This window comes from Quercus robur, chromosome 5 (assembly GCF_932294415.1).
Source record: "Quercus robur chromosome 5, dhQueRobu3.1, whole genome shotgun sequence".
NCBI lineage: Eukaryota > Viridiplantae > Streptophyta > Magnoliopsida > Fagales > Fagaceae > Quercus > Quercus robur.
The window spans coordinates 29908140-29931728 of record NC_065538.1 but is presented as its reverse complement, the minus strand read 5'-3'; the positions used below and the strand labels follow the sequence as shown (position 1 = coordinate 29931728).

The window sequence follows — 23589 nt, the reverse complement described above, 5'->3', positions numbered from 1 at the left end:
TACATAGTCTCAAGAAGAGAGCAACTAATTTCTCAACATAATTTTAATAGTTGGACTATCAGGTACCAACTAATTTCTCAATTAAAATTTTGATTGTTTGATTATCCTTTAATTGTTTAGTAATTTTTGGGTTAGGTAAGTGCCGTAGTTTTCTACTATAAAGTAAGCACAAATTAAAGAGGATTTTCCCAAAAAGCTTTGTGATACTGACATTTTTTATCCTCATATAATTTGAACATATACACAGCAATACAGTGACAAGAAACACCTTGTCTTTTACTGTTCAGTAACTAACTAGTATGTGTTATGGAATTTTATGCAGATTCTTTTCAATCCAAGAAAGAGTTACACAGAAAAATACATAGATAAGGTTAATGGCTAACCACAGTTGCAAGCGTCTTCCAAAAGCTATGTCCTAATTCAACAATTATACGGATAAGAACATATGTTGAAGTACCAGTTGGATTGGTTCTCAAAATTAAAAAAAAAAAAAAAATATATATATATATATATATATACACCAGTTGGATTAGCATTTTTGCCTGTCTCAAAATAAGTATCTTAAATTTAAATAACCTGATTATTAATTTATTATAAAAGATAGAAATCTTATAATTTTTTTAAAATATATATAAGTAAATAGTAGGAGAGGAAGTGGTGGGCTATTAGCTTGACTTTTTTTTTTTTTTTTTAAGAAAGTTTTAACCTATAGCGTCCACTCTTTATTAGTTTGACTTTAATTGACTTTTTTTTAACATGAAAAAAAAATTAATATCTTAGCATTACTCCCAAGAAATTATTTTAATAGTTTAAAATTTGTCAAAACTTAAAATTTTTTTTATAAAAAAGATTTTCTTTGGAAAAGTACAAGTATTTAAATTGAGATAGAGAAATTAATATATATATATATAATATTTTTTTATTAGATAGATAGAATTTAAAAGTTATGGTATTCACTTAATTATAATTATTTTTTATTCTCCTATCAAAACATCAATGATTTTGTTTTGAATAGATGGTATTCAAACTCATGTTCTTTATTTGAAAATAGTATTTATTTATTTTTTTAAATATAAATAGTAAAAATTTATAGTATTCACTCCATCATTATTACTTTCTATTATTAAGATAAAACATCAATGATTTTGTATTGAATAGACAGAATTTAAACACATATTATTTATTTGAAAGCAAAAATTTTGTTGATTGAGTTGATTTGTCTAAAATCCGACAATAATAATAACAATAACTGTCAATAAAATAAAATAAAATAAAAAAATTCCCATGTGCAAATTAGAGTTTACCGTTTATTCCTTGTGTTTGGTACAAAAATTGGACTCTCCTTTGAATTCAATCCATAGGCCAACTCTCAAAAAAAAAATATAATTTATTTTTTTGAATAACACAATATTAATTTTAAATTATATTGATATGCTATCATGTAACGGAAAACTATTTGAAAAATGGCCCCCATCACCATCAATGTGAATTTAAAAAATTGAGAACAGCTGCGTAGGACCATAGAAACAAATAGAAAAAGAAAGAAAATAAATAAATAAAAATGCTTAAAGAAGAAGACTTTGTTTCCAACAACAAATAAGTGCTTGCCCAATGATACTATTCTCCATGTTCCACCATTTTCACAAACACACGCTTCCTTCTTCTACAAAAGTAAAACAGAAAGTACAATTCTTCTTTTGTTGTTGTTGTTCCTCAATTCTCGTAGTAACTTAACATTAACATTTGCCTAAACAAATAATACTTTTTTAGCTTTTTTGCTCTTAACTCTCAAACACTACACACTAAAAAAAGAGAGAGTGAGAGAGGGAACAAAAGAAAGAAGTGTCTGTGTTTTATTCCAAAGCGGTTGTGTTTCGAATCTAAACTTGCTTCAGCTTCAGCTTTGCTCTGACCTCTAGTCTCCAACAAGCTAAGTTAAAGAAGACGAAGAAGAAGAAGGAGCTGATTTTCAAAACCCAGAATTTTAAAGGGGGAGTGTTTTTTGTTTTTTTTTGACTTTTTTGTTTGGTTGGTTTGATAGGAGTGGGGGATATGGCTTTTCTTTCAATGCTATGTTGTGGAAAGGGTACAGATCGGTATGTATATGAAGTTATTATGTTGATTTATTTTGTGGGTTTTTGTTCTTTTGAAATATAGTATTTGTTCAATGGTGTTAATTATTCAAGCTTGAGTCTTTTGTTGTGATGTGCTTTATATTCTGATGATTATGAGAGCTGAAAAAAGTTTTGAATTCTGGGTTTAGCTTAGATTTTAGGAACAGGCACTTGGGTGTGGGTGAGACTTGAGAGTAATCTCTCTTAAATAGCTTTATTTGGTTGTTTGATGTTTGGTGGGAAAAGATAGAAAAGGAAAATAGAATCAGGAGACTTAAAAATGTAAGCTTAATGACCCAATAGAACAGAATACCTGAGCATCACTTAACTAAGTATTTGATTAGTTTGATTCTAGAAAAACATGTTATGCTTTAGTTTATGTGAGAAACTAAACGAAGAGTAAGACATATACACATATATGAAATTATATCAGGCTTAATTGCGTTCACTTTTTCATTATAATGTTTTGATGCAAGTTTAGTTATAGGGTGGTTGATTTTACAGGAGTGAACTAGGGAAGAAGCAGCAAACTTGGAGAGTCTTTTCTTTAAGGGAGCTGCATGCAGCTACAAACAATTTTAATTATGATAACAAGCTTGGAGAAGGGGGATTCGGCAGTGTTTACTGGGGTCAGCTTTGGGATGGATCACAAGTAATGAATCCATTTCTCAGTTTCTGCTTAAACTTTCTACTGTGAATTCTGCTTATTATTTGTTGATTGTGCAATTGCAAAACAGTTATTTTTATCACAAAACATTCAATGGCTATGTTATTGATATATGTGAAAAATTCATATAGAAAATGAGTATCTTAAGAGTGTCAGTTTTGATTGATTTAACTTTAGGTTCTGGATCTGTTTATTTTATTACGAATTATATTATCTCATAGTGCTTTGTTCCACTTATGGTAGTTTGTCACACCCTTTTTTGCTGGTCTTGAATATTGAAGTTGATCAATAGGAAATTAGCAATACACTTGTGACTATAAGAAAATGGCAATAAAGCTAAACAGCCATGTGACCTTTGTTTACTTTCTTCCATTCTTGTCAAACATTTAATTATCTTTTATTTTAGAAAGAATACTTAACAAGGAATGTATTTTAAATGTTCAAAATTTTAAATGAAATGCATGCTTGAAAGGTAAATTTCAAATGTGACCCGATAAAATATTGTATAAAAACAATTGCATCCAAATGAGCGGTATGGATATTAAACATTGCAATTAAGACTCATAGCTTGCTCTAGCAATCATCACTTCTAACTGTATAGTCTAGGAGGTCATGCACTTACAGATATTGGAGGCTGAATAGTATGAATTGCGCTGGTCAATTGTAAGTTGTGTTCTTGTTGTTAATGGTGGTTGTCTCTGTAGATTCTGGTTAGTTTCCCATGTCTACTTGCTTGAGGCTTATATTCAAACATTGAAGTGAAAGAAAAATCAGATTATTACCAGTATTATTATACTCTTTAAAAAAAAAAATGGATTGTTTCAAAGAAAAAAAAGGAAATCAAGTTTATTAAATGTTACTAAGTAAGGTTGTAGCCTGAAACTGTAAATTGTGTGTGTGTGTGTGTGAGAGAGAGAGAGAGAGAGAGAGAGAATAGTGTCCTAAAGTGGAATATGGTGAAGAAATTAGTTTTTGGAGGACAGAAATGGTTTATAAGTAAGATTGGGAATGGAGTGAATGTGAGGTGGCGCAACCCTATCCTTCCACCCCTGTTATTTTACTTTATTCAATTTTTATATTAGAGGATAAAAAGGAGGATTGTGAAATCCATTCAAAAGTGGGATAGCACCTATTAAAAAAATGAGGAAGAGATGCCCAACATGATTTGACTATGTACAACAAATCTCAAATGCATTAATGAGAAAGAGAGGCTTGATTTCATTTTGAATGAATGAAAAGGGTAAGAGGGATGTTCGAGTAGTAAAGACGGATATGATAAAACAAAGAGGTAACTGAAGAATCTGGCCTTAGGGTGGAATGGCCAAGAAAGATACCTAGCTGACAATGGAATAACGGATCAACCCCAGTTAGTTGGAATCAAGGTGAGAGACAAGAGTTGAGTGGAGTACTGATCATAACAGACTTTGTAATAATACCAATAGATCCAGACTTGTAACCCAAGTATGTATTAATTGATCTTCTAGGTTTTATATATATATATATATATATATATTTATGGGGCAACCATAAAACCTGCCATTGCACCCAATCCTGCTTGGGGCATTGTAGTTTCTTGAATCCAGTCCAACCTTATTTCAGACCTGTGTGAGTTCACACCACTAGAGGAGGTGGGGTGGAGCCTCAGTGTCAGAACATGGTGATGGTCTCTTCGAGTTATATGAAATTACATTACAGATGCTTTTTAGGTCTAAACCAGTGATTGATTTTTCCTAGTGTCAGCATTGCTTTCCAACAGACCAGAATGTCAATTTAGATTGCTCGAGCTGGAACATTCTTTACTTCCATGGCAAGAAGTTTAGTGAGTTAAAAGCTTTTTCCTATTTCTTTCCAATATATTCTGTTTTAGCGAGGCAGGATTTTCATTGAATGAATTAAACACTGACTTACCTCTATGTCATCAAACTTTAACTTGCATATAACAAAAAAATATGACATTTGAGCTCTCTAGTTCGACTGGCACCTCCTCCCCTTATAAGTTCTAGGTGGACAGTGAAGTCTTGGGCTCAAGACATATTGGATGCATATGTAAACTTACTTACCAACAAAAAAAATATTGAGCTTCCCTTTTTGCCATGTTTGACAGCAAGTGGTGTCCTGTGTACTTATCCTTTCTCTACATACCTCAAAAATCTGGTAGCTTAGCATTGTAAAATGGAATGATAAGTCAGGGCAGACTTTTTAAGTCAAGCAAGAACATAGCATTGGGAAGTCATGGTACGCAATACAGTTGATTCAGCTTAGCTGGTTATAAGTTTCCCTAAGACACCAGGTTAAGTGACTTCTTAAACAAAAATGATTTCATCCTCATGCTCAGAAGGAGAAGAATAAGAAAAAACATATTATGAGCTCTCTCTCTCTCTCATTTTGATAAGAAAAAAAAAAAAAGAAAAAAAAAAGGATTTTGTGGTGGGTATGCATGGAGTTGGTGGAGAATTGGTCACTGCAATAATTAGCTTGGACTATGTACATGCACTGAAGTAATTTTGGACGTAAGGTGCTTGTGAAAGTATCAATCTTATAACATACTTGTAAATGGAAAATTGCCACTTCTGTTTCACTAGACTTGTCCTGTAACCCAGAAATTTGTGGGCTTCAAAGATGCTAATCAGTACCTAAGCTAAGTGCTTTAATTTAAAGTTTCAACCTCATAGGTTGAAGAACTTTTGCCATCATAATTCTGTTTTGAAGCCCTCTTCTTCCAGGTAGGCTATTGCCAATAGTACACCCTTTTTTTTTTCATAATCGTTCTTCCTAATGGATATTAATAATTTTACAGTCCATGTTGAGACACAGAGAACTTGCATCCTTAACTGACATAGTAAGAAGATGGTTCTGTGCTTTGTTGGGCCAAATTTGGACAATACTGCTAATTAGATCAATTGATGCCTCTTAAAGTACATGGTGCACTAATCCCTTGAGGATAAAATTAATGCTGTTCTTGTATTGGTCACCTTTTTCATGCAAATTGATTAGGACTTCTTAGTCATCCTCTGAAATTAATGTGCATTTTTTCCTATATATAATGTCAAAATTATAATACTGAATTGCAAGAGTGCAAATGGAACTAATTGATTTGGGTGGAAACCCAACTGATTCAAAGTGCTTGGGGATAGAACTTCATGATATGCTTGTAACAAATATCACCTGGAGTGCTCTCTCTAAAAATCACTTTAGTTGTAATAGTAAAACATGTATAAGTTGACTGGCATTGTAGTTATCAAAAACAACTATCTGTTTTTAATGCTATTAGAAGCTTTTTTTTCCCCCCTAAAGGCACTCATTTTAACTTTTATTCTTTGACTTTGAGTCTTGGATGCTATCACAACTTATTATGTGCTTGATTATTAGTAGCCTTTCCTCAACATTCCTCACCTGATGGTAATCTTTGCAATGGCATATATTTGTTATATACAGCCTTTCCTCAATATTTTTGTGATGCTTCATATAAACTGAATACCATTCTAAGAGGTGATATATATTTGCAGATTGCAGTCAAAAGGTTGAAGGTTTGGAGCAACAAAGCAGAGATGGAATTTGCTGTTGAGGTTGAGATACTAGCACGAGTACGCCACAAGAATCTGCTCAGCTTACGTGGCTATTGTGCTGAGGGGCAAGAGCGTTTGATTGTATATGATTACATGCCAAATTTAAGCTTACTCTCTCATCTTCATGGGCAGCACTCCGCAGAATGCCATCTCAATTGGGACCGACGGATGAGTATTGCAATTGGGTCTGCTGAGGGCATTGTGTAAGTACTGATCCTGACTTTCCTATTCATCTTTCTTGTGCCATATACATAACCTCCTAATTTGTTTGATTCAGCTATCTCCACCACCAATCCACTCCACATATAATCCATAGAGATATCAAAGCAAGCAATGTGTTGCTAGATTTAGATTTTCAGCCTCGGGTTGCTGATTTTGGATTTGCCAAGTTAATCCCTGAGGGTGCAACACATGTGACAACAAGAGTTAAGGGTACCCTTGGCTACCTTGCACCAGAATATGCTATGTTAGGGAAAGCAAATGAGTCTTGTGATGTCTACAGCTTTGGAATACTCCTACTAGAGCTTGCAAGTGGCAAGAAACCCATTGAAAAACATGGAGCCATAAAACGCTCAATTACTGATTGGGCACTGCCATTGGTCTGTGAGAGCAAGTATGATGAACTAGTGGATCCAAAGCTTAACGGCAAGTACGTCAATGAGGAGCTGAAAAGACTTGTCTTGGTTGCACTAATATGTGCTAACGTTCGGCCTGAGAAAAGACCCACAATGCCTGAGGTGGTGGAGCTTCTGAAGGGAATCTCAAAAGAGAAATTATCTGAACTGGAAAATGATGAACTGTTCAAGGCCCCTCGTGCTGCAGATTATAATGATGGGACTTCCATTGCTGAAGACAGCACAGACTTCATCTCAGAGGAGAGAGATTCAAAACAGGAATTGAAAGAGGAGAATGAGCTTTAAAATTGAACATAATCACACTACTAACTCCAGTATACATTCGATATGAAGTTTGTATTTATTTTATTATTTGGTTTTTCTCAAGGCAAGGTGGCACTGGCTGTCCTTTTATTACCATTGCTAGGAACCAAATGAAAGCTTGGTTTTGTGGCTGATGTAAGATTTGTGTGCTGCTCATCTACTTTTCTTACTTTATCCTGGAGTGGATGACATGGAAACTATATTTAATATTTATTGAGTTGTGCTAAGTTTTTGGCTCTCGCATTACTACACTTGGTGGATTTTTCGGCTTTTCCATTTCATATATATATATATATATATATATATGTATCTCAGTACAGCCCAATCTGAGATTTGCGCTTTTGTTGGAGATGTCAAGAAACAAGAGCCATCGTAATTGATGAATATAATCAGCAGGTCATTAGATACTCTCATCTTACACGCTCAACAAAAACACAGACTATATCATTAATCAAGAAAAGTTTCAAAGTGGGGAGTTCGAACAAATAAACAAACGTCATTATCCTATCCAAAAAAAATATAATAATAAACATCATTATTATGCATGGAGATTGTGTAAGTTTTCTTTTTTTATTTTCTTCTAGCATATGTCCAAGGCCTCATATTCTGGACGGGCAAGGCAACAACTAAATGCAGAAGACTACCGACCACATTCCTCCAAATGCAATAGAACGCCAAAGCAAACACTAACAAAAGAGGTGCGAGTCTTAAGCTTGAATACGAATGTATGCACTTTAGATACCAAAATATTATATATACAACCGACTAGTTTACAATCGCTACAAAAAGCTTACAACCTCAATCTGGATATAATATATCCATCCATATCATGATATACATGATTATTACAACAAAGGGCTATACGATTTCTGTCCCAAGTCTGCAAATGTACTACAATTACTTCTCATTGTAACTAACAATATTTGTTAATAATCCCGACTCCTATGTAAAGGTATCCTCACGGTCTCCCTCAGCAAAAGTCTCTCCCTCCTCCAAGTTGCTGAACTCCAGGAAATGAGTTGGCCTGTGGTCTTCATGATAATACTCACGTGGTGTCCCGAGCTTGACCCCATACTTCATACTAGGTGCATGTTTCACCCCCATGAAGTTGTAATTCCATGGACCATTATCCGGCATCTAAGAAACAAAAGCCACAGAATGACCAAGTTAACTCCAAGAATGAAGACAAATGTCAATACAAAATCCAATCAAAAGCATACCAACCAAAGCATATTTCAAAGACAGACGATGTTCTTACCATGTAGAAACCAAGGAAACGGTCACTGAGAAGCATTTGGACCTTCTCATAATGAGTGGGAAGGTAACCATGAGGATTGCTTCCAGTGTCCTTGTTGACACGGCCCCACTCATACCCTGATGGTGTCAGCTTATATGCAGTTAGGGAGCAGGAACCTGGAGTGAAACTGCAGGTCAAAATAATGCACTTCTCTCCATCCCATTGCTTGTTGTTTTCCAGGATCTTAGCATGACTTGTGAGATCCTGCAAGCAAAATCTCAGGTAAGATAACAAATCATGGACTTAAACCACTCTATGAGAAGAAAACCTTTAGCATTTCTATTTAAACAAATAAAGCGTACTGGATTAGACAAATACCTGTGGTGATAACTGGGGAAGTTCATTAGGCTGTGTATGCATCCATCCCAAAGGCTCCAAATCATTCAGGAAATCATGCTCTGGGAGAGCTGATGGAAGATTGACTTGCTGATGGGTTCCCCACTGTGGTGGCATGGCAATACAGCGGATCTCCTTAACCTGAGGGTTGTCAGGAGGACTAATACCATACAAGTAACCAGCAATTTGTGTCCGCAGATCTGCCATGCAGATAAACTTCTTCAAAATGTTCTTTGGCATGATATAGGTATATCCTGTTTCCTGTATTATCAAGTGTACTCCATTTCAGTAAATATAAACAATCAATGATTATCAGATATAACAGAGTAGGTAGATCAGCACCTTTATATCCTCTGAATTCACGTAAATATGATTGACACGAAGATAGAGGTTTGTTGCAGATATTGCTCTCACACGCCAATCAGTTTTAGACCCAAACGCAGCTTGCTCATATGGACTTGTGGTGGTTACAATAAGCTCATCACCATGCACATTTGTAGTCTTCGTTGTAACTGCGGTCAGCTGACTTGCTTCTTTCGCCTGATAATGTTACACAGAAGATGATCAACTTAATAACATACCACTGAGTTCAATAGACACGCCAAATCAGGAGATTCCCAAACAATATATTTTGCAAGAAACACCATTTTTGTCCAGAAATAATGCTAGTTTATATCAGGAACCAAGACAATGTTAAAACCAATAGGAAGCAGAAAAAGAAGCATCACCTGTTTCTCAATCTCAGCAATCTGTTGTCTCTGTTGAGAAGGAGGAGTAATCTCAGCTCCAAGTATAATATCACGGATCTCAGACTGTGTCAGAGCTGACGTATTCACATTGTTCTTCTTGGCATAATCCGACAGTATGAGATCTCTAAGAGCAACCTCAACCTGTACCATAAAATAGCATAACACATATCATTAAAGGGAAGCATGACCATCTGTTTATAAATAGATGTTTGAAAGAATCGTTATTGCTGCTGAATATATAATCAAAATTAGGAATCTTATTATGCCACAGCAGAACAGGATATGAATGATTATTTTATAAATAAAGTACATCTCTGAAAATATTTGTCACAAAAAGTACGGACTTCTCTTACCTATAAATTAAGGTGAAATATTTAGAGAGAACAAAAAGTGACCATTTTTTTTTTGTTTGGGGGGGGGGGGGGGGGGGGTGCCTAAGCTACAAATCCAAGAAAAGAAATGTACACTATTACAATAATGGAGTTTACCTTCATCCATTGATCATCAGTGAGAGATGGCCAGATGTGGTGTGGCTCAGTAATGATTGTTTTGTCAGGCTTTAGTAACATCTTTGCCTTCTCATTGTTCACATGTAGCGCACGCAGGATCAGAATGAGTCGGGAGAATGCAGTGTATGAGGAAATACTTTTCAACCAATCATCATAAATGTTGAAAAGGACCATTTGCGGCTCTGTGGCCTTCAAAATCAGATCACCAAATTTCTCAATCTTCAAGCATGCTTGGAATGGAAGCTGCAGCTCACTTCCTTTGATAACTATGTTCGGGAAATCCAGCAAGTGAACCTCCAATGGATCCAGCATTCCCTTACGAGTCACAATAATTTGTTTTGGCTGTTCCTCAACAGGCAAAGACCGAACTAGAGCAGCAACTTCTTCTGCTGTTTTCCACTTGGCCAACTGACCAAGACGCTTTTGTCCTGCCCACACACTTGTGTGGATGACCTGTAAGAAATCATATCATGAAATAAATTTCCAGTGTCTGAACTTGAGAGAGAGAGAGAGACTACTTAAAAGTATCATTGAAAAAAAATGAAAGAAAAAAAAAAAAAGACAAACAGACCTTCAGGAACAGCTGTCCAGTCCTTGGATTGAATATAAAGATGGCACCATTGATGGGTTTAGTTGTAAGATTTCCCTCAAATGTCTTATGGATAGTAACACGATACACATTTGTGTCATCAACAAACCAAATTATTTGATTGCTGAAGATCTCTCCATAATTCTGAGATGACAAATATGGTTCAGTGGGCTCAGAAGAATACAACTGTAAACCTTTCCTTATCCGCTCCCTCAAGACGTATAAAGCTGGATTTGACTGCAAATGCACAAAGAACAATTAGTTCAATGCTACATGCCTACACTAATTTATAACATGAGAAAAAAAAATTTAAGGTGTGCACCTTCATGATCTTATTCATAGCCTGCTGAAGCAGAGGCTTTGACCCAGGAAACCAATTACCAAATGCAGAATGCAAGTTGTATGCCAAATCAATTCCAATCATCACACCTGAAAGGATAGTTTAATGCTGATTACTTCAAACCAACAAAACTGAAGGATCGAACAGAGTAAAGCAAACAAAGAAAAAAAAGCATACCAGTAGGAGATGGATATATAGACATATTGTCTGTTGTATAATCCATAAATTTGGCCCGAGTGTAACGCTCAATATCATGAGAGTCATAATCTCCCCAGCGGAGCTGCACGTCTATCCAGTACTTATTGCTTGCTTTCTGATCAAACACGTCCTTTGGTTCAGCTACAAGACTAGGTTTTGACATCGGCCATCTATGTGCAGCAAAGAGAAGAATGTCTGCACAAGAGCTGTTCATTTTGTAACTCTTTCTTGGATGGATTGTTTCCTTCTGCACAGTTTCAATTTCCAAAGCATCCAACTCCTGATCCAAAACTTGACAAAGATCCATGACAACACTCTCATGGATTTTTTGCCACAAATGAGCACGGAATATTTGAATCAGTGATATCTTCAAGGTAGGGATCTTCCCATGCATGAAGATTCCAGTTAGATCCAATTGGACTTGAAAACCCACGTACACATTTGCTCTATTTATCGTAGGTGACCACCAAAGCGTAAACCTACGGTTAGGGATTTGGTTGAGACCAGATCTCTGAGCATTTGTCAGCTTCTTATACTTCATTGATTCCTCAAAACCAGATGCCTTTTCCCAGAAGAGACCTTCCCAAGTTGGAAAGCTGAAAATTTTTAGATAAGCAAAGTCAGTCAAATTTTATTCTTCTTAAAAGCATATTAATTCAGGAGTGAAAGACAACCATAACTGTATAAATAATCCCACGACTATAGTAACAATTAGAAAAATAAATATTATCTGTTCTTTATCATATCACACATACTTCCTTCGGATATGGTTCAGTCTCTAGAGCAAAAATAGCATTTCTGCCAACCTAAGGATTAACAAATCTTCCAATACAGAATCACAGATGCTAATGGCATTTTGGACCAAATGGCATTTCTGCCCCATAAGCTAAAAGTGAAAGGTAAGTCATGGGTTCAATCCACTAAGGATGTGAATTGTAATTACCTATCAAATAAAATCTTACAATATAACAAACCGGATAGAAGGCCAAGTTCAAATTTTGTTACAATTATGAACTACAGTGCAATAAACTCTAACCTGCAATGTTACTATGTGTATTAACCAACCAGATAATATATGTTGAATTCTCTTTCACATCACCCATTTGCAGAATAGAATCATGTGCAATCCTAATAGATTTATGATAATGACAACGACGACTGTAACTACTACTGTAAACAAAATCAAAACACAGTATACTCACTATGTTCCTTTGAATAAGGTATGCTCAAGAATTCCCTCAACACCACCCAAAGCTTGAATGACATCAGTTCGATAATTGTTCAAGTTCCAAAGTTTCCCATCATGCCTCTGGTGTGTCCACCAGAAAGGGTTCTGTTTTAAAACTTGGTACTGTTTGAAGTCAGTACGCACCCTCCATCCTTTGTCATATGCCAATGTGTGTCGGTCCTTCTGAAACAAAGTGTTTATACGAGGTATGCCCCTGTCCCATGAATCCTGTCCAAAGAATTGAGAAAGCCATTAGAATAGATGACTTTTGTAGAAGTCCTAAAATATAAATAAATAAATAAATAAGGTAAAAATACTAACTTCCAAATCTTCAAGGGTCAAACGCCTATTTTGAGCCTGAGCTTCCTGCCTCTTCAATGCATATTCTGCCCAAACACGCTGTGAATCTATGAACTCGCTCTCCCATGGCTGTCAAGAAACCAATATGATGTCAAAAAATTGAAGAAAATGCACAAGCACACCATATACATATGAAGAGTGAATCTCAAATTACCTGTATATATCGATAAAGATTTGGAATCAGCTGGTCCTCTTCATGGCTCATTCCACTCCTAAAGTGGGTTACACCAACGTCTGTCTGCTGGCTGTAACGGAGGTCACTTTGTGGAATCAATATATGACCCATAGAAAGCATGCCAAGTCCTCCGATTTCCTTTGGAGTGTAGAAAATGACAGGAGGGAACCTGAAGGAAGATTGAGTTTCATCAGTACCGAGATTAACTTTCAACTAGAATATATTATTTTATGTGACCAATAACTTTACCTGCTAGGCATCTTTGAGTTCAACCCAATCTTAATACGGGTTTGGATTTTATTTTCACATTTAACCAGCAAATCTAACAGCTCTTGAGTGTGCACAGTGGCTTCACGGAAATAAGTCATGAGACCTATTTAAAAAAAAAAAACATTCATAAATATCCTCATGAAGTCAAACAGCTGTAACAAGGCAGAATAAAAATTTCAAAATAAGTACCTATCAAGGCTGTATTCCATTTATTGACAATTTTTGTAAATGTTGTGGATCCTGAAGACATAAGAATCTGCCTCACACGATTCTCAAACACCTTCATGTGTTCATCATCAACCCGCAAAAAAGCAACTGCAGTCCGTTCTTTGGTCTGTTCATTCTGCAGATTCCAAACACCATCTCTTGTATTACTGAATGCTTCTTGGGTCATCCTTATTTTAGGAAGTATCCGAACTTCAAACCCACACCTAAAGATCAAAGAGGAGAGGAGATGTTTCAGACAACAGGTCCATTCGTCAAAAAACACACATCACAGTAATAACCTGACAAACCTCTTGGAGATTGAGACTAGAGAGGCAAAGAAAACAGAATGGGTTCTAAGATTCGGAAACCTCTCCTATAAGATCGAATACAACATATAACAAAGGCTCACCCAAAACACAGAACGAATTAATTAAAATTTTAGGTTCAGAAACAATTTCTCAGCATTGAATAAGGTCTGGAGCAACACTAAACTAATTCTGTTTGTTGAGATCCACATTTCAAATTTGTTGAGTAAAATATTCAGGAGCTACCAGCTTGAGAGATGGAAAAGGCAGACAGACCAGTGCATAAGAAATTCCAAGTATCAATTAAAAAAAAAAAATCCAAGCAACATTGAACACATGATCATTGCTGGAAAACATAGGTCCAACACAAGAAACAAATAAAAAATACACACACACACACATACAAAATAATGTAGCTAGTTAGATAAACATACATGCTGAAAAGCAAGTTTGGATTGTCCTTGCTGTATACAGAAACAAAACTGTTCTCCCACTCCAATGTAGTGATGCTTCGAGGAAGACGGTTCTTCATATCCCAGAAAACACTCCTCCCAAGATTTACTGAAAGGAGAATTTAGAAAAGAGTCAAGACATACATTATTTTTAACATTAATGAAAGCCTCATTCACTTAAAAATGTTAAAGTCATAACTCTAAAGAAAGAAAAGAATGAGATACATACCATCGTGTTTCATGAGCCTCATTCTTGCATCTCTAGGCCAGCACTTCTTGTTGTTATATCCAACCATATTTTCATTGTTAGGATCAGGATGCTCAGTAAGATACCGCTGGATAAGGTCTCGAGCCTCTTCGTGGGTGAAGCGGAACAATATGTGGACCCTGTCTATGTAACGAGAATAAAGCCGAATAGGGTGCCGTGTCTCAACTTTCGTGTCCCAATAAGTAATGAACTCATTAGGCATCTGTGGGGGCCCAGCAATCTCACTAGCTCGAGTCAATCCAAGGAGCAAGAGATCCAGCACAAGTCCGTAATATTGTACAACAAAAGAAGCAAACTGGAGACCACGGATAAGACCATATGAGTTTGTGTGACTCATATCCTTGTAAGACAACACAACATTGTTCTTTGCGGTGACATAATCAGCAATGTTGTGGTCAAGAACCAATCGCAAGAGCCTGCAACACCACAGTAAAAAATACATAAATAGATAAATAGATAATAATTCAAGAACTCCAAAAATCCACTGAATACAGTTGCAACGGGACCGACCATTACATACCTGTTTAACATTGTCAAGTCAATCTTCTCAAAGAACTTTTCAAACTTTGTTTGAAGCATCACCACACATTGGCCATCACTTGTGTCCCATACACCTTGTAAATTGTTTATACCCTGACACCATTTATAAACCAAAAGTGGGGGAGGCTCTGAATCTGCAGGTTTGATCCAATTTGGAAAAAGATGGCGTTTGTCACCTTCATACCATAAATATTGATCAAGATATGCATCTGTAATCTTCTCAAGAGGCTCAATCTCATAAACTGGAATGAGATAACTGTACAAATCCATAAATTCTATGCCAACCTGCAGGGAAAAAAAACTCAGTTCAAACTCATTCTACTAGGTTGTGAAGTACAAAGGACAAAGATCAATGCATTAATCAAATAACTTACTTCTTTGAATGCACGCTGAGTGAGCAGGTGACGCTTGATTCGTGACAGTGCTTCATGTGGATTATCATAGGCTTGTTCAATAAGACCCAACTCTTCTCTTTGAAGCTGGTTTAACCTCACAGCTACACTATAAGATTCCTTCAGCCGCTCCAGAGCAAGGATAAGAAGTTTTGTGTCATGCTTATATGATAATGGAGGGAACGGGATGGGAGAGAACTTTCTTGACTCCAACCAATGCACTGTCGTAGTGTAAATGGCAACTGCTTCTTCTGGTGTGACATATGGACCATCTTTCAAGTAGTTGTGTTGTCGTTCCTACAACAATTGAAAATGAAAATTGAAAAAACAAATAAGATGAGAAAAAAAAATGTATTCAAAGACAATTGAAAAAGAAAAAGTCCAATAAGTCCTTCAGAAAACTGTGCACACACGCATATTTTGCGGTGGAAGTTTAAACAAAAGAATGAAGAAGTCAGTATCTGCACCTGTTCTGCCTTCAACCAAAGACGAGTCAGTCTTCCAAGATTCTTCCGACAAACTGTCTTATCAACAGTGGCTCCTCTTTTTATACGCTCACGGTTATAGTGGGCAACATTTGTCCACCAGTCAGCTTTTGACTTAACATAACGAAGAATCATGTTCTCAATGGGAACTGGCAAACCAGGAACCTTCCAGGGAATATTTGCTTTCCAACATCGCCATGCCTCACTGAGATGCTGCAATATTGTTCTGGCTTTATTCTGCTTAATGCCCTCTGCAATTTAATAATACAATGTTGGAATCACAAAGACAATAACCAAAATATAAGAAATAAAGGGGAAAACCACGAGCCAAAAAGGAATACAATAGGTTGAGTCAAAGATTACCTGGCATAGCATCAAGAACATCATGCATAACAGCTGCTCTTAGCTCCAAATCAAAGTGGCTTTCAACACGTTGCTTAGTTACTGTCTTAGCCACTCCTTTCGAATGGCGCCCTTCAAATTGACGTGCAAGTAAATTCCCTAGCCACCGTTCCAGGAGAGGCACTATACCACGTAGAAAGAACAACCAAACTCGCCACATTGGTGCCCAAAACCCGCATCCAGGTCCTTTCCCAACTGGACCAGTATTGAACCGATAGTAGATCAAGTGTTTCAAGTCTTTGCACATTCTGATCTGCCGCATAAGCCTATATTTGTAACGGTACATGCCGGTCAGTTGACCAACATGAGAAAATGTATATTGCAAGCCATCGGCCAATTGGAAGGCATCCACATTACCCAGGCGAAACTGGATATTGGCATCAACCACAAGCTTTGTCAAGCGCAGAATCTCACGACACAGATGGAAAGCATTACCAAAACGTGACTTCTTGCGCTCTTTTGTAGTGAGGGTCTTCACCGGCTTCAGATTGAAATTATAATCAAGGTGGAGGTAATTTAAATTTTTCCTATGTATCAGCAGATTTAGCATGTTATAGCCCTGCTTACAAACTTGAAGACCAGCTTCAGCCCAATCAAGTTCCGTGGTTTGGAAAAACTTAGTTGCTTGCAGAGATCGGAACAAGTGCTTCTTCTTTTGAGCCTTAGGAGGTCTGTGATGCAGTTCATTCAACACAAAGCATTTTAGCAATTTTTGATAGCTGACTCGAACTTTAACCGGATAGGATGGAGGACTGCAAAAGCAAAGGCAGGGATCAACTTAAATGATATTTAATATGTACTAGATAGTTCATATACTTTATTGCCAGAGCAACATAAATAAATAAAAAAACCATAAAGAACTCACCAATGCTCTTTATACCACTCCGACACAAGGGGTATGTCTTCTGCACGTCTCATCCGACCAGATCTCATGTTAAAAGGGCGTGGGGCAAACAATAAGGAAATTCCAGCAGCTGTGGTGTCAGTATAAAGTTGAGTATCCCTCAACAGAGGTTCCACCCCTTCCGGCAAGAAGAAATCATCATCATCCTCATCATCACGAATTTTCTTTTCATGCCGATCCTTGTTAATGCTAGTTATTGGGTGTATTAAAGGATCATAATAAAAAGCAGGTAAATCAGGATCCTCGGTTTTTATGTACATGATCATGGGAGTGTGATACACACACAGCTTTACTTTCCTTGGTCTATTGTTGTAGAGATGAGGGAATGCAATTCTGTATTCTGTCCGGAGAGGTGATCGAATAATTAGCTTGTTAATATCATTGAACTCATTCCAATCCTCATCACCTTTCTCCATGTCACGATACAAAGGCTCAAATTTAGGTCCACCTGCATAAGTGAAACAAATTAAATACAAACTCAAACCACACTTATGAACACAATTGAAGGCCAACAAAAAGCAATCTAACAGCAACTCTCAAAGTATATAAAATTTTAATTGTAACCAAATTGATTATCTTCACAATAAGGATACTAGATTACCTAGCACATAAAATTTCAAAATCATCACATAACTCACTTTTTCTTTTCAATTTTGTACCCCCTTTTTAGATAAGTAAATAATAACAAACAATAATTTTCACAAATTCCGATGATATCAAATAATTTACTAAGTTCTATACACTGGGTAATGATAGGACCACAGCACAGCATACAACCAACTGTCAGCACACCTGTATACCAGCATGGCAAATGAACCAAGTAATATAGATTGGAAAAAAAAAAAAAAAAAAAAAACGCCGACCTGAAAACACAGCAGATCTCTTAAAATTAAACAGCCTCTAAACCATCATAACACATCATAAGAATCTTTCTTTTATTCTATATTAAGTAATAGATCAAAAGAAGCCCAATTTAATAATTGATATCACACCACACCATAGAAGAAATTCAAGAGATCTAAAGCTCTTTCCCGAGAAAAATTGGGGTGTCTAGTTGCAGCCCACTAAAAAAGAACTATAAAGCTAAAGCTGAAATTTGGAGTTTTTTGGAGAGACCTCTACTGCTTTATCTAGAACTTCTATTTCTTATCAAAAAAAAATTTAGAACTTTAACACACTATTCACTGTAATTTCTCATATACTCAAAAACGCTAAAGATCTTTTCAACTAATGGGATTATCTCTTACAAATTATCGCAAATTATCTATTACAACAATGCCAAACAGGCACCATATGGCACTAATGGGATTCCTTACAACCCCAACCAGTTATTAGAGTATTCTAACCATATGATATATAACTAGCCTCATCACACGCGCTACTACATGCAAGCTCATATACTCTTTTTTCTTTGTATATTTTTTTCATTAATCCCGATACAGGGTTTATACATTTGTCCCATGAGACAATTGTATTACAACCTACCCTTCAAATTAATTTAGACCATCAAAATGTGTATAAACAGAATTACATCCAACCAAATTGCATAACGATTCACTACATTATGCCATGGTACAAATTCTTATGCAAAAGTAAATACAGACTATGAAGAATAACTGGATTTATGTCTTTCATTGCCTATTCAAACTGTTGCCAACAACAATTGCTATCCTATAGAATATACTACTAAACCAATGGTTTATGTACATTTGATATAATGTGTATTACAATTTGCAGCTTTATGGACTACTGTCACTACTCATGGCAACACAATACAACCAAGCATTGGCTGTTGTAACAGGTCCACATCACTCCTGACTTTCCTACCACTTGCTAAGTTTGTGTCATTGTCATTCTCTCCATGGGATTTCCTTGATTACAACACTACAGATAAAAGTATGCAACGCCGGCCATTACTATCAATCAGTGTTGGCTTCCTTGGCCTTGGTTGTGGTTTTAAGGTTATCTTCCTTTTTTTTGGTATTGTTTGGATGATTTTCCCCCACCCTCGGAACACCTCGCCCCCCCTCCCCCAACCTCTTTACCAGTTTGGAAACTTTCTTTCATAATAGATTGTTCGCTACAAAAGAAACTGATTTTTTTCCAAAGTTTGTTTTGGTTTATTACCCCCATCTCCTTTGAAGTTTAGATTAGATGTAATTTGCTATCAAAACCTCCTCTGGCCCACCCATCACAACCTTTATCCACAATAGCTTTTTGTTGTCGTCGTGGCACATTAGCCACCAAAATGTCACCTCCAGCTAGCACAAAACAGAGGAGAATACAGACGTTCCTTTTTTAGCATTGTCTGGCCATGCACTTTCAATTGGATTTTTTTTTCGATGATTTTCCCATCTCACTTTGGAATAGATAGATATTCTTTCCGAAATTTGTAAAAGCTGAAAGCCTTTTGGGGATTTGATTATGCATTATGTTTGATTTTTTTTTTAATGAAAGGAAGAATTGGATCGGCAGTTTGGGAGGGTTGCTCAAACATTTCTGAAAAGTAAAGATAGATTTCTTGGAGTGATGATGAGGTTGGTTATTAGAAGGGCAGCATTTTTTCAGTTGTGTGGTTGCGTTCTTTTTAGAAACTGATAGTAGCAATTTAAAAGCAAAGTGGAGAGATGTACATTGGTGTAATTCTAAGTTGTAGCAACTGCTCTTTAATGGGGAAGTTTTAGTTTGCATAACCACTTGATGGTAGGTTTCAAGTTTTCTGGGGTTGTTTTGTGCTAATGAATTTAATTTATGCCCTTAGAGCTTATTTCGTAGGAGGACAAGTTTCGATTAAACTATAAGGTTACTTTTGAGATTTACTGGAAAGTGGACACCAAGCATTTCCAATGCATCGAGTGTTTAAATTTCTGTATCTCCTTCATTTATTCCTCTATTTGCGTGTATAGTGAGGGGGGGCAGGAGTAGACTAAAATATACTATAGGGTTATTTTTGAGAGTATCCAAACGTGGACACCAAAAATTCTACTCCAATTATATACAGAGATTAAATCTATTCCCCAGAGTGTCAAAGAAGATTCTTGAGAGCACCAAAGAACTCAGAAGAAAAGCAAAACATTAAGAATAAAATGAAAAGAGGAGAAAAAGGAAGACATACCAGGTATACACATATTCAATGCTTTGGCTGTAAAAAAAGACTCCATGTCAAACAAGTAGAAATAGTTGCGGTCAATTAAGTCAGAAAGCAACTGTCCTGCAAGCCGATGAAGAGTTGCCATGATAGGAAGAGAGAGATGCCATTTCCGATAACTTGGACCATTTATAAGCTTTGTTTTCACAAGAGGCTTATGGTCATAAAACCAAGTATATACAGCAGAATCCTCTTCTTCATCCAACTCTAATTGGATAGGCTCCAGAGGATCAACATCTAGAAGATTATCAGCATAGTCCAATGGAGGTTCCTCATCATCAAATGGTGGAAACCGCATTCTCTTGAAATGCCGACGATCCCTCTTCTCCCTTCGCATCATGATCCACATTGTACCCCACTGTAAAATTTTATGATTTGATCAGCCATCATCATTGAAAGGGATAATGACAATATGATAACAAATAACACAGCACAATATTTATGGCACAGCTATCCATACCATCTTTGAACTCCCATGATCTCCTCATGAACTAAAAAAGAATATCCTCAGAAGGGAAGAGAAGAGAAACAAACCTGAGCCAAATATATAGGTTCAACAACCCATGGTATTTCGTTCACAAATGTAATAGCCCCAGAAATATGGTACAAAACCTTCACGTCACGGACCTAGAACCACAAATGTAGCAAGGAAACTTTAGCAAGGGGAAACGCATAAGACACATTCTAAGCATAAAAATAAATAAATCAATCAATAAAAATCTAAAGAAATGAAAAAGAAGCAAAGAATGCATACCTGCTCCCATGGCATAGGCATATTCTCAAGAAGCTTGTAAACTGCATGTGGAATGAATTTAAGGGCTCCAAGATAGACACGCTTATCATGACGATATTTCTTAGAGGACATGTCCCCATGGTCTCTGTCAAAGAGAACACAAAAATGAATACAAAAAAAATTCATGGTGACCAACTGTATTAATCCCACAGTTACAGAAACATACTTTTTAAGAGAACAACAGAAGGGAATACAGGGGAAAAAACTTTAAATGAAAAGGCATATAGAAATATATCAAGCAATATACATTAAATAAAAATACAAGTAGCTTCCGTGATACAGCAAGGAGTGAGACAAAATCTATTACTTGGGGACATTTTAAAAATAAATACTATGAGTCAAAGAAGAAAGGCAGACTAAGTGAGAGAGAGCATATGCAGTACCAAATGCCAAAACCTTTAATCACTAATAACAACCAACCCACCAGAAAAGAACAATGATTTCACATCCTAAAATACAGTTTCAATATCTCTTCTCTTTTCAGCCATTAATTTCATACTTCAGCAAAACCGACATCCACATCAACAAAATGTTTAGACTTATGACACCAGAATGAAAGGTAGAAAAACGACACACGAAATCACATGGTATAACATCAATAAAATCCCAAATCAAACAGAAAAATGAAAACCTGCCTGCCTAACAAACTATTTGGACCATGTATACAGGCTTTCTAGGAACTCCATTTCTTATAATAGTACCCCGGAAAAAAAAAATTTAATAAATCAAGTACCCAAATATAACATCCAACAGCTACTCACCTAACTATCTTCAATGCTAAAAACACACAATTAGATTCACAAAATCACCAATAGGTTTTAGCTTAAATGGTACCTCCTCCCCTTTCTGAGAAGGGTGGAGGGTGAGGTCAATTATAAATTATAGATAATATAACCAATCATCCAACTAAGCTCAAACACATCATACAAAATTGTGCTTATATACGTGTGTGTGTGTTTACATATGAAATCATGTAATACTATTAACAAATAGGAAATAAGTAAAAACCCATCAAAATCTTCACTGAAAATACCAAATTATAATCCAGAAATACCCCAATAATCAAGTACCCACATACAAAATCCTATAACTACTCACCTAAACTATCTCCTATCCCTAAAAAATGCACATAATTAAATCACCAGTGATAAAAAAAAGAGTAACAGCAATTCACAATCTTTCAACAAACACTCCAAATAAGCTCTCAGGAAAAGGAAAAGCTCTGACCTAATGATCTTCCTGACGTGCTCAGGAGGCATGTCCTCCTTCTGCGTCTCGACGAACCCGAACTTCCGCTTGTCGCTGTACCGCTTCGAATTGAGCTGCTGCCATTTCCTCGCCTTCTCTTCGAGCCGCGCCTCGGCCTCGGCAGGCGAAGGCAGCACCGTGTACGATGGCTGCGCTGCCGGCGGCGGAGGAATGGACGAGCCAGTGGTCCCCGGCGGCGCAATCTGGCCGCTGTTCCACATGGTGGAGAACGAGCTCCTAAAACCCTAGCAAAACCTAATGAAAAGAAGAAAACGAAGTATAGTGCGTGTGGATTTGAAGGTTACTTAGTGTATGAGAGGGTTTTGGTTTGTAGGGTTAGGTCTGAAGAAAGAAGAATGAGAGGGAAGTCTCAAAGCTTCCTTCAATGGCGGTTTCTAGGGTTTTGGGGATTTGTGTGTGAGTCTCTTCCCTCAGTGAGGAAGAGAGAGACAGAGAGAGTGAGAAAATAGAAAGAAAATGGGTGTGAATTTATTGGTTTATATTTTTGTGGGAGATGGATATATGACGGTGGCACGTGACATGGGGGTATTGGGTGTTCACTTGGGTTTGGGCTTTGTGTTGTTCATAGGTTGGATTGGTAAGATTGGGCCTTGCAAAGGCAAGAGGTTTTCTATAATTTCTCTAATTTTATTTTATTTTCAATAAAAATTACTAGAAACTATAATTTATTTTAACCAACCAAAAAATCATGTTTTACTTTACGTAAGTAACATAACTACTTTTACAATACATTCCATTAAAATAATTTGAAAATAACCTTTTTCTATTTTTTTTTTCTACACACAATTGAACTTAAAAAAAAAAAAAAAAAAAAAAAAACTACCACTCATTTCTTAACACAAAACTAATTTCAAGCTGCTACCATTGATAAGACTCATTGTCACTCTCACTAGGCCATTGCTGTTCAATCAACCTTTGGTCAACTTGTGTTAAAAAAAAAACAAAGGCCAAAAGCAAAGGGGAGAGAGAAGTTCTTGTAGTTGTTGTTCTCACCACATTATTGCCAACATCTTGATTGATCCCATCATTGTTCTCACCAAGGTTGTCAAAATCGCGACCTGGATCGTAGGATCGCACGATTTTACAAT

The 23589-nt window shown here is 36.4% G+C and overlaps 2 protein-coding genes across 2 annotated transcripts; one reads left to right on the top strand and one right to left on the bottom strand.

The window, feature by feature from the left end:
• The first annotated feature begins 1598 nt into the window (after window positions 1-1598).
• On the top strand, window positions 1599-7528 carry LOC126725742 (PTI1-like tyrosine-protein kinase At3g15890). Its single transcript, XM_050430615.1, has 4 exons — window positions 1599-2096; window positions 2619-2766; window positions 6288-6550; window positions 6625-7528. Exons 1-4 carry the CDS (start codon window positions 2053-2055, stop codon window positions 7265-7267), a joined length of 1098 nt encoding a protein of 365 aa, XP_050286572.1. The 5' UTR covers window positions 1599-2052; the 3' UTR covers window positions 7268-7528.
• Window positions 7529-7998: 470 nt separating this feature from the next.
• Window positions 7999-22941, bottom strand: LOC126725741 (pre-mRNA-processing-splicing factor 8A). Its single transcript, XM_050430614.1, has 25 exons — window positions 22460-22941; window positions 21194-21317; window positions 20974-21066; window positions 20407-20797; window positions 17253-17739; window positions 16349-17139; window positions 15968-16236; window positions 15483-15797; window positions 15089-15393; window positions 14530-14984; window positions 14283-14409; window positions 13526-13767; window positions 13316-13439; window positions 13046-13235; window positions 12853-12960; window positions 12506-12759; window positions 11283-11899; window positions 11088-11194; window positions 10748-11002; window positions 10156-10629; window positions 9647-9808; window positions 9261-9458; window positions 8901-9179; window positions 8544-8786; window positions 7999-8422 (listed from the first exon to the last, which is right to left on the bottom strand). The coding sequence occupies exons 1-25, from the start codon at window positions 22699-22701 to the stop codon at window positions 8228-8230; spliced, it is 7047 nt and encodes a 2348-aa protein (XP_050286571.1). The 5' UTR covers window positions 22702-22941; the 3' UTR covers window positions 7999-8227.
• Between the last annotated feature and the right edge of the window lie 648 nt (window positions 22942-23589).